This window comes from Phodopus roborovskii, unplaced genomic scaffold (assembly GCF_943737965.1).
Source record: "Phodopus roborovskii unplaced genomic scaffold, PHOROB, whole genome shotgun sequence".
Lineage (NCBI taxonomy): Eukaryota > Metazoa > Chordata > Mammalia > Rodentia > Cricetidae > Phodopus > Phodopus roborovskii.
This window is the reverse complement of record NW_026126418.1, coordinates 6,788,116-6,802,435: the sequence shown is the minus strand read 5'-3', so window position 1 is coordinate 6,802,435 and position 14,320 is coordinate 6,788,116. Positions and strand designations below refer to the sequence as shown.

The 14,320-nt window shown below is 44.1% G+C and overlaps 1 protein-coding gene across 1 annotated transcript in view; it reads right to left on the bottom strand.

The window, feature by feature from the left end:
• The window catches only part of Prr5l (proline rich 5 like), a 166,938-nt gene that overhangs the window by 30,826 nt on the left and 121,792 nt on the right, over nucleotides 1-14,320 (bottom strand). Inside the window, exon 5 of the mRNA XM_051184104.1 lies at nucleotides 10,235-10,283. Within this exon, the coding sequence (XP_051040061.1) occupies nucleotides 10,235-10,283 (49 nt within the window). The remainder of the gene's footprint in view (nucleotides 1-10,234; nucleotides 10,284-14,320) is intronic.

Here is a 14,320-nt window from a genome sequence, read left to right as displayed (position 1 = left end):
CAAATGACTCTAGCCTGCATCAAGTATACATTAAAAAAAAAAAAAAAAAAAAAAAAAAAACTAGTCAGCAGAACAGTGATGATGGCAGGGTATGTAGACAAGTGAGAAGAATGTGTGTACCATGTAGGTTTAGGTCCTGTTTAGCTACTTTATGTATTTATTTAGTTTGCTGGTCAGTTAGTTACAGAGTCTCACTACTAGCCCAGGCTAGTTTCAAACTTGTAACCTTCTTTCTTCTGCCTCCTGACTACTGGGGTAACAAGTATGTGCCTCCAGCCCCTCCTAGCTTTCACTAGTTCTCTTCTTTTTTTTCCCCACTAACTGAATTATTTTATTGTTTTGAATTGGTTTTAGTATACCCTAATTTTAAAATATTATTTGTAATTACATGTCTGTGTTTGTCTGCGTAGGAGTGTGAACACATGAGTATAGTTCTCACAAAGACCAAAGGCATCAAATCCCCTGGAGCTGGAGTTACTGGCAGTTGTGAGTCAACCAATGTGGGTGGTAGGAACTGAACTTGGGTTCTCTGCAGGAACAGTAGGACTTTTAACTGACATGCCATCTCTCCAGCCCCATATTTTAAAATTTTAATGGACACATAAAATAGTTCTGTATTTGTGGCCTTTAAATTCACATGTGTAAAATGTGGTGATGAGCTCACAGGAACTGGCATATCTCAGATATTTAACATTTCTTTGTGTTGGGAACATTTAATACCCCCATTATCATGTCATGATACCACTGGCATATCACTAAATTGTTACAAAAGCTAATGACTATAGACATGTACCATTGTACATCCTTAGTAATTAGTGATAGAGGTAGCAACAGATTACCTAGCATGTTCCCAGGAGAAAGAAGTAAAGAAAGTCAGTGACAAACAGGACTTTACACTGAGGAGGTTTTGGAGGAGTGTGTGTGTGTGTGCGCGTGTGTGTGTGTGTGTGTGTGTGTGTGTGTGTGTGTGTGTGTGTGTACATGGGTCTGTGTGTGGTGCACTTGCCTCCCTTCTTGACATATTTTTTTGAGACACGGTCTCTCAACTAATCTAAAGATCACTATTTTCTATAAGAGCATTTAGCCAGCAAGACCCCAGCATCCTCCTGCCTCTGCCTTTCCCACACTGCAGTTACAAACACACACAAGCAGGCCTGGCTATTTCATGGGTGTTGGGGAACCAAACTCAGGCTTGCACAACAAACACATTATCCACTGAGCCATCTCTCCAACCTCTGTATCAAGACAGTTAATCAAAAGCACTATTACATTTCTGTGACAGGTACACACGATCCAGAATCTAAAATCCCACCAAGACTCAGAGATGACCCAATTTTAAAATGTAATTGGCCACTGTTTAATTCCAAAATGGCATATGGAACCTCAAATCACAGTTCAAATAACACCATACTGGAGCATAACAATTTTGTTAGAAGGGGGAAAAAACTGCCCATCACAAAATACTATGGACTGGGCAGGCAATTATAACAGAGCCCCAACCTGTTCTCCAGCTCTGGTCCAGCAAATGTATTCTGCCTGTGGGTCAGAAAGCAAGAACACAGCCTGAAGTCAGCTGGTTTAACCTCCTGGCAGGCAAGATGGATGTGATAGATTAGTCAGATGAGGGGAAAGGACAGTCACTCCACCTGAGCACAAATTCCACTGTGATCTTGGAGTCTGTCCTAATCCTCCCTGAGTCAGTGCAGGTTCTCAGAATGTCACCTCTGCACTGTTCAAGATTCCTGATGTCAATACTGGTACCCCAGCCTTTCCCCAGAGCAAATCTGTAAGCTCCTCTTAATCACATTTCCAAGACACATACATATTCAAGTGCAACCAAGACTCTTTCAAAGAGGGGCTTACATCATCTTGTTCTTTCTCTCTAATTATCTACACTCAGGGAAGCAGCACCAAGCTAGGATGCTGAAGGAAATTTAAAAAACAAAAATTACTCCAGGTTATAACATGAATTTATAAATCCTTCTCCAGGGCTAGGGACATATATCAGTAGGTAAGAGGTACATGCTAGACAAGTAGGAGGACCTAAGTTCAAAGCTCCAGCATTCATGTTGCCAGGAGTGTGGCAGTAAGCATATGCTTCAGGGGGTTGGGGCAGGAAGCACTCCCTGAGGTTTGCAGTCTGCCACTTTGCTCCAGTTTTAGTGATAGATTTAGCCACAAAGGATTAAAGTGGAGAATGCGAGACAGACATCTAACATCTTCTGGCTTCAACATGCACACAGGCACATGAACATACACGCACATCCACGAATACTCGGGATATAATACACACACACACACACACACACACACACACACACACACACACAAAATATATCCATTAGGCTTTTAGACCCTAAGGATAAGAACCACGTCTAACTTTAGTACTCCACTCCCAGCACGACGTTGGGTGCAGCTGGTGCTTGGCAAATCTTTGTTGAACTTAACTGCCTATTTTGGTGACAAGAATTATTTTGTATTTCTAAGGAGTCAAGATAAGAAATAGAATGTTTTTAAGGGGCTGGGGGAGGTGACATAGGGTCCCTAAATCTGTCACCATTTTCTTCATTTGGTAAAAATTCCTTTGCCCAAATCAGAAGGAATAAATTCCAACAGATGGCCCAGAGCCTCCTTCCTGGCCCTTAGTCTTCTCCCTTTGTGGAGATATTGGAAGGAAAAATGTGTGTTTCCAAGGAAAGGGAGTTATTTCTGGCTTGGGGGGGGAAATGACTGAAAACATTCTTTCTAAGGCTCTCATGATACACAGCATGGAAATTCTGTAGCTTGGACCAAAACAAACAAAAGTGTGGGGTCTGAAGGAGCCGTTCAGGTCATCCCTTGCCTGTCCCTGCTCGGAGTCTGTGGTCGCCATAGTCTGCTCACACACAGATTTGCTGATATTTAAGAGGCTCCATTTTCCCAGAAGCTGAAGCCCTCTGAAAAGCATGCCTGCCACAAACGCTTTGATCTCCCAGTAACTGAAGTTAGTTAGGTTAGAGTTTCCTTCCCCAGACTCCAACCCACAGGAATGCAGCTCAGATTCCACTAGGAATCCTTCCTCCAGTGCCTGCTGAATCCTGCAGGGTTCTCGGGGACAGCCAAGCACCCCGCTTCCCTCCTCTGGAGAACTGCTGCCTTGACCCCTTCTCATTCACACACCAATTTGACCACAGCCATGCTCTCTGCTCAGCTGCCAGGTCTGCTCCTGTCCCCAATGCCCCTCCTGGGACCCCAGGGATCAAGTCTTCCCTCCAGTGAATCTGCAGTTACACATCTGCACCCCCGTGAATGCTGTATCCCTTAGGGCCTAGCATCTGAAGGGTGGCACAGCGGGAGTTCAGTATTCCACAGTTGCCATCTCTAAGTCCTCTGAGAGAGAGAGAGAGAGAGAGAGAGAGAGTGATGGGACACTGTAACACAAAAGCACAGGGAGTCTGGAGTTTACAGGCCTTCTTCATGCCCGGGTGCATGGGCCACACCCACACTTCCCCACCCTGACCTACTCCTGAGGTCACCCTATCTCTGGGGCAGTCATGAGTTGGTGTTAGTGGAGTCTGGGTCTAGGCATGGTGTGTGCAGGCCATGATTGGACACATGTCTACAAGTTCTTGAACAGAAGCATGGTGACAGCCATCCCCACCCAGGTCTGGCACTGCTGTGACACATTTTCTAGATGGGCCTTGTTGTCCCCCCGCCCCCTCCCTGCCCTGTGAGCTATGTATGTGTCACAGTGTTGAGATTTCAAAGACCTCTTTGGGGTTACCTGACTTCTGTATGCAGCAGTGGCAGGCCCATGGGAAAGAAATGCAAGTCCACAATGCATCTACAGCCACGTGTTCATTTAGCACTGCAGCTTACGAAGGCCACACCACCACCATCCACTTCACCTAAGAAGATGCCAATTGGGCATCTATGGGACAGGCCTGCTTGAAGGTTTTGAGTGACATAAACAAACAAACAAACAAACAAACAAGGATGGCTCTGAAAGGAAGAAAGAAGGAAGCGAGGGAGAGAAGGCAGAAAGAGAGGATCGGGAAGGGACTAAGAGAGAAAGGTATCTATACTATACTATAGTAACTATACTGTACTATACTATACTATACTATACTATACTATACTATAACTATACTATTTTTCTAAGCATCTGTTCTTTCTGGACCTCACCTCAAAGAATTCCCGCCCCTGATAAGGGCCTGAACCCAAAAGGTTCTTAGCAGACATTTGCTGCCAAGCAGCGTTGACAGAGCTAGAAACCCTACTTTTCTCTCCCTGCCCCATGGCTCTCCCTACCACCTCCCCAGCCAGACAGCTTCAAATCACAAACCGCCAGTTCATTAAATAGTAGCTCCTTAGGAAATGACTTGGGACTTGGCAAAGGGCCGGTTGTTACTTAACACATCCTTCTGGCATACCATCAGTGAACTTGGCCAAGGACAAAACAGCACATTAATGAAGGGGTAGAAGGATCCGGAAGTGGAAAGACCTGATCCCCCACCCCCAAAGACAACAGAGAAAAGGGCTACAAACAGAAAAATGAGGCTTGGGAAAAATTCCAACAAGGATGTTTGGAGGAAATCATCCCAAGCGACCCGCCTCTGCTAGGAAAAACATCAGCTTTGCCTAGGCAGCCTGGGGTACGATGGAAATGCAGAGATGAACAGAGAAGAGGACAGGCATTTGTGGGGCACAGCCTGTCAATGTGTACATCAGAAGGGTACCTCCCAACAGTCAGAGGAACCCAGGAAAAAAGTAACCAGGAAGGCTAGGGACGAATAATGCCAACCCCACCTTCCCAGGAAAAAGAACTCCATGCCAAATAGGATTACAGACGTATACCACCTTTCCTGGCTTCCGGGGTGTCAGGCATTGAACACAGAGCCTCATGTACACTTGCCAGGCACTCTACCAACTGAGCTACACAGCCAGACTTCATTGTAACTCCCAAGAAAGCCTCAAAATTAAACACAAATGGCAACAACATTTACCCAGCTGACCACTTTTACCCATTTTAACACCCCATGAGCAGCATCTACGGCAGCTTGCTGTGCCTCCACTTGCCTCCCCACTAATCCTGGCTCATTCTGGTCCTTATCTGGTCTATAAGAAATCGCTCAATTTCACATATAATGGCTCCTGAAAATATGTTCTCACAGAACAACAGACCTACATACTTCAAAGGAATCTTGCTCCCCGAAGCTAAAAAAGGTGATAAAGTCCAGAGTCCCATCTCCTCTTTTGAGCCCACCTTTTATTTCTTTTCAGCATTTTTTTGACTCTATGCAATTCTTTTCCTTCACAACTAAAGATGCAGTAACCCAAATCCAATGAAGCCAGCGATCCATTACCTCAGCATACCTATTGATTTTCATCTTTATCTAAAAACTAGTAAGGCCTGGAGTTATCAATTTCAAGACTCGTGTTTCCACTTAGTTTCATAAAGTATGAGAGAAGCACAATAAAATATTCTAATAATTGCACAGAATTCATGTAACTGCTCAGAAGACTGGGGGCAAGGAATCTGATGAAAGGTAATCCCTGGTTGGCAGAGAAATTCCTTGTACCTCTCACTTAGGTAGCTCCACCTCCAAGGTCAGAGGGGCCCCCAGGAACTTCTAGGATTCATCATGCCTTTGTTCCAAATTCCAGTCAAACCTCAATCCTAAGGACCTTCTCACCTAAAAACATAATCCTCACCCAGCCTCCTTGTCAAAGCCCCTTTGTGCACTGGCCCCATTTTTAACACACAGAGTATGCATGGAATTCCCCTTCTTCCCAGATGGCCACCTCACAATCTCCGTTTCCTTTTGGGGAATCTTGCTTGTTATAGAAGTGTTCTGAGATGGATGAAAGTGGTGAGTTGTACTTTTTCTCCCCCATTCAGTTTTAATTTGAAAACCACAAGAGTTATTCTCAACACCCTGTCCTATCTATCCCTTACAAGTCTCATTTTATTTTTTTTTTTTCTTTTTGTTTCTGTATTTATTTTTGTTTTCTGTTTCTCTGTGTAGCACAGAACTCACTCTGTAGACCAGGCTGTCCTCCAGCCTGCCTGAGTCTCTTGAGTGCTGGGATTAAAGGTGTGCACCACCACCAGGCTAGTCTCATTTCCATAATTACTTATTTTATTTATAGTTATTTATTCTAGTCTGAAGACCCTACCATCCATTCCCATCATCAGTCAGTGCTACTGTGTGTGCTGATGGTGGTAGATTCATTTACATTCTTGCTCCATTTACCTTCAACATGGGTCTCCTCTCTCAGCTACTGTCCAGTGCACATTTCCCTAACACTGTCTTTTCCTGGCGCTCTTGCAGCAACCAGATAAACCAATGTATGCACATACATACATACATACATACATACATATACACACACATACATTGTGTGTGCTAACATGAACATGTGCATCCACACATGCGTGCACACACACACACACACACACACACACACACAAACATTTCCCTTTTCCCTAACACTAATTCACCCTAAGCCTTTGATTTTAACTGAAGTTTATACATGAAGCAAAACTTTAATCTCACCAAAAGAAAGAAAGAAAGGAACCGTCTGGGCTTGGGGCAAGGTTTTTAGCACATAGTGTAACCCACAGATGCAGAACTGAGAAGTGAGGTATTCGACACCCTGCCCCCCACATTTTAAACCAGAGAGATACTTTACTAGGTAATCCAAAAATTCAGGTCATTTTATAATATCCATTGCATGACAGAGAAGCAAATATCCCTCCAAACAGTCACTAGGATAGAGTTCTACTTGGAAACCTCAATTTTCCTTCCAGGCACAATTCAAAACAGACAGAGGGAAAGTGGGGAGGGGAGTCAGTATTGGAAATGTCAGAGCTTTAGCTGGCCAGTGCCTCATGGAAATCTATTCAGTCTTCCGCACATGGAACAGGCTGTCTTCTCTGTGTGCAGACCGGAGATAAGCACCACTATCCCACCTGCTGCCCCTGTCCTCACCTCAGGTCAGTTTCATTATTCTTCACTCTGGATGTTCTTTCTTTAAAATGGTAAAATGAAAATGCTCACCTGCGCTAGCAAAAGCAGAGCCCAAGACAGGAGGAGGAGCTCTGTCTGTGGCTCTAAAAATGGTAAACTCTCACTGGGGAGGGAAGGGTCCCAAGAGGGGACAGACCTCCCTTCCAAATGCAGGTGCCTGGGGCTGGCAGCTAAGCCTCATACTAAGGAACATCACAGGTCTTGTTTACATTCTTCTTAGCAACCAAGGTTTAGGGACTTTCCTGATTGCCCCGGGACTCTGCTTCTCATGGGCCCCTACCTCCCTCCAGTCCTTTGTTGGGGCCTCTTATGGCTTCACCCCTGGAAATGAGGCTGTTTCAAAGCTGTGTGCCTGACTGTCTCCTCTGCGGAGACTTCTCAGGCAGCTTTGGAAGCCTGCTCAGCAGCGCCCAGCCTTCCCATTTGAATGGCTCCTGGACCACTCTCACCATGGGGGCCATAGCCAGGGCAATCTGCACCATGGTCCTTTATGTGTTACTTCTGTTTCTTAAAACTACTTGTCAAAATTGTCACTGTGTGTTAAAAGGAAGCTGTAGGGGCACCACTTAGCATAAGTGGAAAAACCACTTAGAAATTAATTCACAGCAAACTAAAGACTGCCACAGAACCGTAGCCAGCCATGTATCCCTAGCTAAGCATACCAAGTTCAAGGCCAGCTCTCTTTTCCTTTAATAAGGAGATTGCCAAGTCCTGAAGAATACTGCCCAAGACTTCTCAGGCATGAATACAAGGGCTAAAGGAAAAAACACTTTCTAAGCCCGATCTCTATGTTATTCACTGTCACTGTATGTTCACCGAATGTCACTTCTGGTATGTATGGTAGACAGTCCCTCCTGCTCACCCTAAAAATGTAAACAGAACATTCACTATACTCTAAAGAGAAGGATGCTTAAATGGTTAAAAACACCAGGGGAGGGATGGACACTCACAGCTTAAAAACAAACAAACAAACAAAAAACCAAACAAATAAACTTAAAACCTACATTAGAAGAGTATCTAAGAGAGCCTTCCTCCAGTTTAGCACCCTAAGTAAAGAAAACCCCAGGTTTAAAGTTCTGAAAATCAGTCCCCACATCAGACAAGAAAAAGACTTGGCATTCAGCAAACAGCTTCTCTGGTGAGGATCCTGATAAAAATGACATGTGGTTATTAGTTTTGAAGTATCTGACATCTTTGTAAGCAGTATTAGCCACCCCTCAAAACCTCAGGGCTTCCCATGTACACAAGTCCCCGCCCAGACACACCCTTCCTACAGGCCTGGGGGTAGCCCTCAACGCCAAAAGACAGCTGACATTTACAGCTTGACTGAAACCACACAGACCCTGTCTCTTTGAAATGTCAAGGCAGAAAGCAGGCAGGCCCAGCAGGCTTCTTCAGGACTGGGGGGGGGGGGGGGGAACCTCTTCTTAGTAGCCAAGTTTCAAATCAGTCAATAGAGACCACAGTGGGAAGAGAGAGGTAGAGGCTGACCTTTGAGTGATGGGCAACTGAGATGATTCACAGTCGGGACTCACCACACAGGCTACATCTCTCTCTCTCTCTCTCTCTCTCTCTCTGTCTGTCTCTGTCTCTCCAGATGCTAAGGTCAAAACAGTTGAGGATGATTTGATTGAACTCCAGGTTCCCATTGGATCTTTGTCCAAGTTTAGAGTTAGTGTTTCCTGGGGTGAGTGTGTGTGTGTGTACAAGTGTGCATGCACATACACATGTGTATATGCACTGGTGTTAAACTTACTGACATCTGTCATACTTTAAAAGTGGACATAAGAGTTTGACATTTCCTGATACTTCAGTAGCAAAACAAAATGATTTCTGGATTTTTAACAACAAAATTCTCTTCAAACAGATTTAAAATTATGTTCCACTTGGACATGAAATACAAAATGATGTGCCATCAATATCATAGGTATTTTTACATTCCTTTCCCATTTGAATGAATGGTTTGCACTTCAGAATAATAAATAAGAACCAGCATAAATTAACAAACACTATTAATGTCTTACTTTGTGCCAGCAGTAGGACTTGGAAGATAAAAATGTATTTAGTTTCTGCGTTAACACTATATGGGTATGTCCTAAAGGTTAGATCATGGTTTTGGAGAAGAAGAAATTGAAACAGAGATATAGCAACTTGCTTACAGTAACATTCAGCAAATGGCTGTGTTGGGCACTGAACCTACATACCCTCCCTCAGTGGCCCATGATCTTGACTAGCATGCTATGCTACCTGCTACAGCTAGCATCGACTTCCCAACTACTATTATTTCATGCAAACCACAAAATGAGGTTCTCATTTTACAAACAAGGAAACTGAGACAGACAGAAATAAAGCAGCTTCCCAAGCCCACTCTAGCAAATGAGTGAGAAGTAGAGACTGATTGCATGGAAATGCCACCTAGTTGGTCACTACTTGTCACCCAGCAACTCCCAGACACCTTTGGTTAGAGTTAAGGAAGCAGCTTATGAGTATAACTTAGAAACTGTCCTTTGTAGAGACCCAGGACCTTGACTTTCATAGTCTCCCAACAATGTGTATATACAGAAGGGAAGGTAGACTGTCAAATCCAATCCCGCCTTCAGTGGAACAGACTTAGTGACAAGAAATAATATGTATAAAGGGCACATATACCCAGCCCAACTAAACACCATACACAAGACAGGAGGGGTTTCAGGCAGTGGTGTGATTCAGTGTCCTCTGGTAACAGTAAGCAGATTCTGCCTTTTCCCTCCTATGTCCCCAGGCTGGACATGCAATACACAACCCACAAAATAGGAAGCAGACTGGAGAAAGAATTGCCTTCTAGAAAGCAGGTCATGCACATGTTTATACACACATAAGAACATTCTTCTCACTTCAGTTTTATCCCTCAAACTCTTTTTCTCATAGAAGTGCTGTGTACTCTTCTATAATTAATCTGTCAATCAACACAATAAAGCCTCTGAGACACAGTTCCTCAGATGGTAAGGACAGATAGAACCCAAATGAGCAACAATTTTTCACAATACAAATGAGTCCTGAGAATGACTGCAAGGGATCTGATTTCCACTAGCATCAGTGACCAAGCTGGCCCAGCAGCCCCCTGTAGCCACTGCAGCACATATAACTGTGGGCATTAAAGGGGCACCCAAATGTGCAATATTGACACCCCTGTTGGTATGTCAAATGCAAGTATGACGGGGGCTGGGACCCTCAGAGCTTACCTGGAAATAATCTGTAATGAATGATCCAAGTTCACTCTTCAGCAGCCGCCTGGGGAGAGAAAAACGCGTAAATGTGGTCAGGCAGCTGTTGGTGTGAATACAGCTCTTGAAGGACAGCTCCAAAGGAGGATGACAAAGGGCTCATCATTGATGACAATGTGTTTACCAGTAGCACAGGTGTGAAATCTAGGCCTGAGGAGGGAGTACTCTTTCCTAGGTCCTGGTAGGGCCCACACCTCCCGTGCTACTCCAGTGATAACACTGACAAACATTTTATAGTCTAAAACACACTTTCCATACATTTCCCCATCTAAAGATGTTAAATTTATGTAGGATGGTATAATTGTTACAACTACTGTAGATAGAGAAAGCATGCCCACCCCCATCCTACACATTAACTGAAGACCCAAGGCTCAAACCCAGATCTTCTGCAAACTCAACATCTTTTTCTGTAACTCTACCTATCCTCTCCTCTAATATCATCAGAGAAGTCTAGACTTGAAATTCACCTTGAGGATACGATAGGGTGATCTCACCATTCACCCTGAATGTACTGAGGCAGTCTTCAAAAGGGACCACAGTGAGGAGAACTGGGTTTCTGGTTACCTAGGCAACACATTTACTGAGCTTCCCTATGTGTTCCCACATATTGCTTTATCACCAGGACCACCAAGGTGAAGAAGACACACAAGGTCTCTGCTCTCATAGAGTTTCTTCTCTTGGGCGAGGGATGTGGATAGACAGCATGTTAGGAAATTCAATATAGAGATTTGGACACCAGATTTCTTCCCTCATGACAAATATAATGAGCCCATCCCTACCAATCCATCTTGAATTTGATCCAGACATGGTGAGAAAACGCTAAAAACAAGAAAAACTGGCTCCTGGAATCCAGTAAATTCTCTAGGGAACAAAGACTCCCTGTCTTCAGTGTTCTCATTGTCCCTCCCACCTGCTATGGTCATCAAGGAACAAATACTCAATTTTCTGACAATTATGTTGGGCATGAACTTCCCTCCAAACATGCTCACACATGTTTCTGAAAAAACAAACAGGTAATTAAAGCAGCAATATGTCATTATGTGCCTAAAACAGGAAAAAGAATTTGGGGACAGAACAAGAAACACTGATGTTTGAAATATCCAGCAAAGCTTGGAAAGCTGAGCCACATGGAGAATTCTATCTACCCTTTTCCCACAGAAAACATGTTAGATAATAAATGCAACATTTGGAGATCCAACTTAATGGCAAGCAACCTAGGAGCGAGCAATACACTCTAGGGGTTCTCCAAGGTGTGGGCCAGTCTCATGAGAAATAGAAACTTACCAAAAGCTATTGGGCTGGAGCTAAAGAGATAACTCAGCTGCTCTTGTAGAGGACCCAGGTTCGGTTCCCAGGACCCATGTGGAAGCTCATGAATCTGTTACTTTGTACCCTTTTCTTACAGGTGCTGCAAGTGAGGCTCAGGAGGGGACTCTGTCTAAGAACATGGTAAGGAGTGGAACAGAGCAGTTGCCTAGGTCACCTGGTCACAGAAGAAAGTCTCCCAAATTATACAATAAATAGCCATCTGTAACTCCAGTTCCAGACAATACTATGCCCTTTTCTGGGTACTAGGCACACATATATACATGTATAGGAAAACATTCATATACATGAAACAAAAAGGAATACACTTTTTTTTTTTTTTTTTTTTTAAAGCCATTGGGCTGAGAACACGTCTTGGGAGAGAAAACAGAACAGAGCAGCTGGCACCACACTCATGCAAGTTTCAAAGCAGAATGAGGCAAGGGGTCTGTTTCCAACCAAGAAGCTAAAATGCCTCCTCACAGTCTTTGCAGTCGTTGGCAAGTCTCAAGACCATGGGTGAAGAAAAGATTACAGGAAAGTAGAAGAGCCGAGTGCTATCAGCTAGCCCATGTCTCAAGAACAATCAAATGACACCTTGATCAGGCTTGTGAGCCCTTCCCCCATCCATGTTGGAATTTTGACTGACTTGAACTTGCATGAATCTTGTGCAGGCAATCAAAGCTACTGTGAATTTTTGAGGCACCTTAATTTTTAGACACATGAAACACTGTCAAAATAACACAGAAAAACACAAAGATATGTGTGTCTTCCTCTCCTTCTCCAGAGAAGAGACTGAAGAACATTGAAGCTGTAACAGGAAATTACGTAGGGCCACAACACTTTAGCAAACTGTAGTCCCTGAAGCTAGAGGGACTCGGGGTCCTACAGACGTACCACCTTGTTACCCTAGTCTAATCTAGCCTGCGGTCCTTGACTTAGGTGTCCCATGGCACCAGGTGCATTCCTGTGTATATTCCTATACATGCAGAAATATTTTAGAAGACTACTCAATGAGATACTGTTATGACATCTGCCTTTGAAAAGGAGGAAATGGGAACTAGGCTGCTGGGGTAAAGATTCTCCACCTTGTACCTTTTTATAAGGTGCACCCATGTGTGTGTGCGCAGGTGTATGTTCATGTGTGTTTATGTACATGTGGTGACCAGAGATCAATCCCAGGTGTTCCTCAGGAGCCAGCCATCTTGTTTTTTGAGTCAAGGTCTTTCATTGGGATCCATGGCTCAGTGATTCAGGCTAGCTGACTAGCAGCCTGGAGTTCCTCCTGGCTCTGCCTTCCCAGTACTATGATTACAAATGCACACACACACACACACACACACACACACACACACACACACACACACACACACCACCATGGCCAGCTATTCACATAGGCACTGGGGACCAAACTGCTCATCTGCTTATACAGCAACACTTTACCAGTGAGTCATCTCTCCAGCCCCAACTATAACAGTTTTGAACTGTATGAAGAAAATCTTGTTTGTTCAAAACGTTTTAAAGGATTCTAAAATTAACAGTCACCTCCACCCAAGCTTACTAAGGATGGTCTGAAATCCAAGAAAGTACTGTGGGAGTAAGTTCCAAGCAAGGGCACAATAACAGGAAGCAAGCAGGCATAGGGGTGATACAATTCTGGAAGTCCTATGAACCTGCCCGCCCTTCCAGCCTGGGCTGGTAACTTGAGAATCACTGATCTAGGAGGACACAGAGGAGGAGGTGAGGAAAGGGGGCAGGGACAGGGGACAGGAGCAGTGCTAACTGATCAACCTGCAGGTACACCACAGCGAGTCAGGTTACACAGCTGCCTCTACAATGTCTATCCTACTTGTCATTGTCCCACAAGGAAAGGACACCTCTAAAAACAATTCATGTGTCAGCCAAACTGAGAGTTAGAAATTCTTTCACATTCCCATCTCATTCTATAACCATTTGAAAGAGCCAGGTGATGGTGGTGCATACCTTTAATCCCAGCACTCAGGAGGCAGAGGCAGGTGGGTCTCTGACTTTAAGACCAGCCTGGTCTACAAAGAGAGTTCCAATACAGCTAGGACTACACACAGAAAAACCCTGTCTCGAAAAAAAAAAAAAAAAAAAAAACCAAAAAACAAAAACAAAAACAAAAAAAAACTGAAAGAGACACTTGGACCACCACCCTACCCCCAGCCCGGACCATTGAAACAGTAGTCACCAAGAAATTGGAATTTCCCCAGGAGTCCCATGTTCAAATAAGGGAAACAGCTGAACCCTGGAGCCAAAGAAGACACTTGTCTCCCAGAAAGAGATTGCATGTAGTTTGTCAACTTGTTAGACCATCGTATAGGACAGCCTGGGGCTGGATAATGATGGGTCAGTGATGGACAAAAACTCACCCTGACCAAGACTGCTTAATTACGCATACCTCTGGCCTTCTAGTTAAATATAAATCTTATGCCAGAACCCTGAAGATGGACGTGGGGAGTCCCTGAATCTTTTTGCTCTCCCCTCCTCCTCCTTTTGTTTTTTTGTTTTGTTTTGTTTTGTTTGTTTGTTTTGTTTTGTTTTGCTTCTTTCGAGACAGGGTTTCTGTGTGTAATAGCCCTGGCTGTCCTAGAACTTGCTTTGTAAACCAGGCTGGCCACGAACTCAAAGATTCTCCCACCTCTGCCTCCCTACTGCTGGGATTAAAGTTGTATACCACTATGCCCAGCTTTTCTTTGCTCCCTTTTCAACATGACT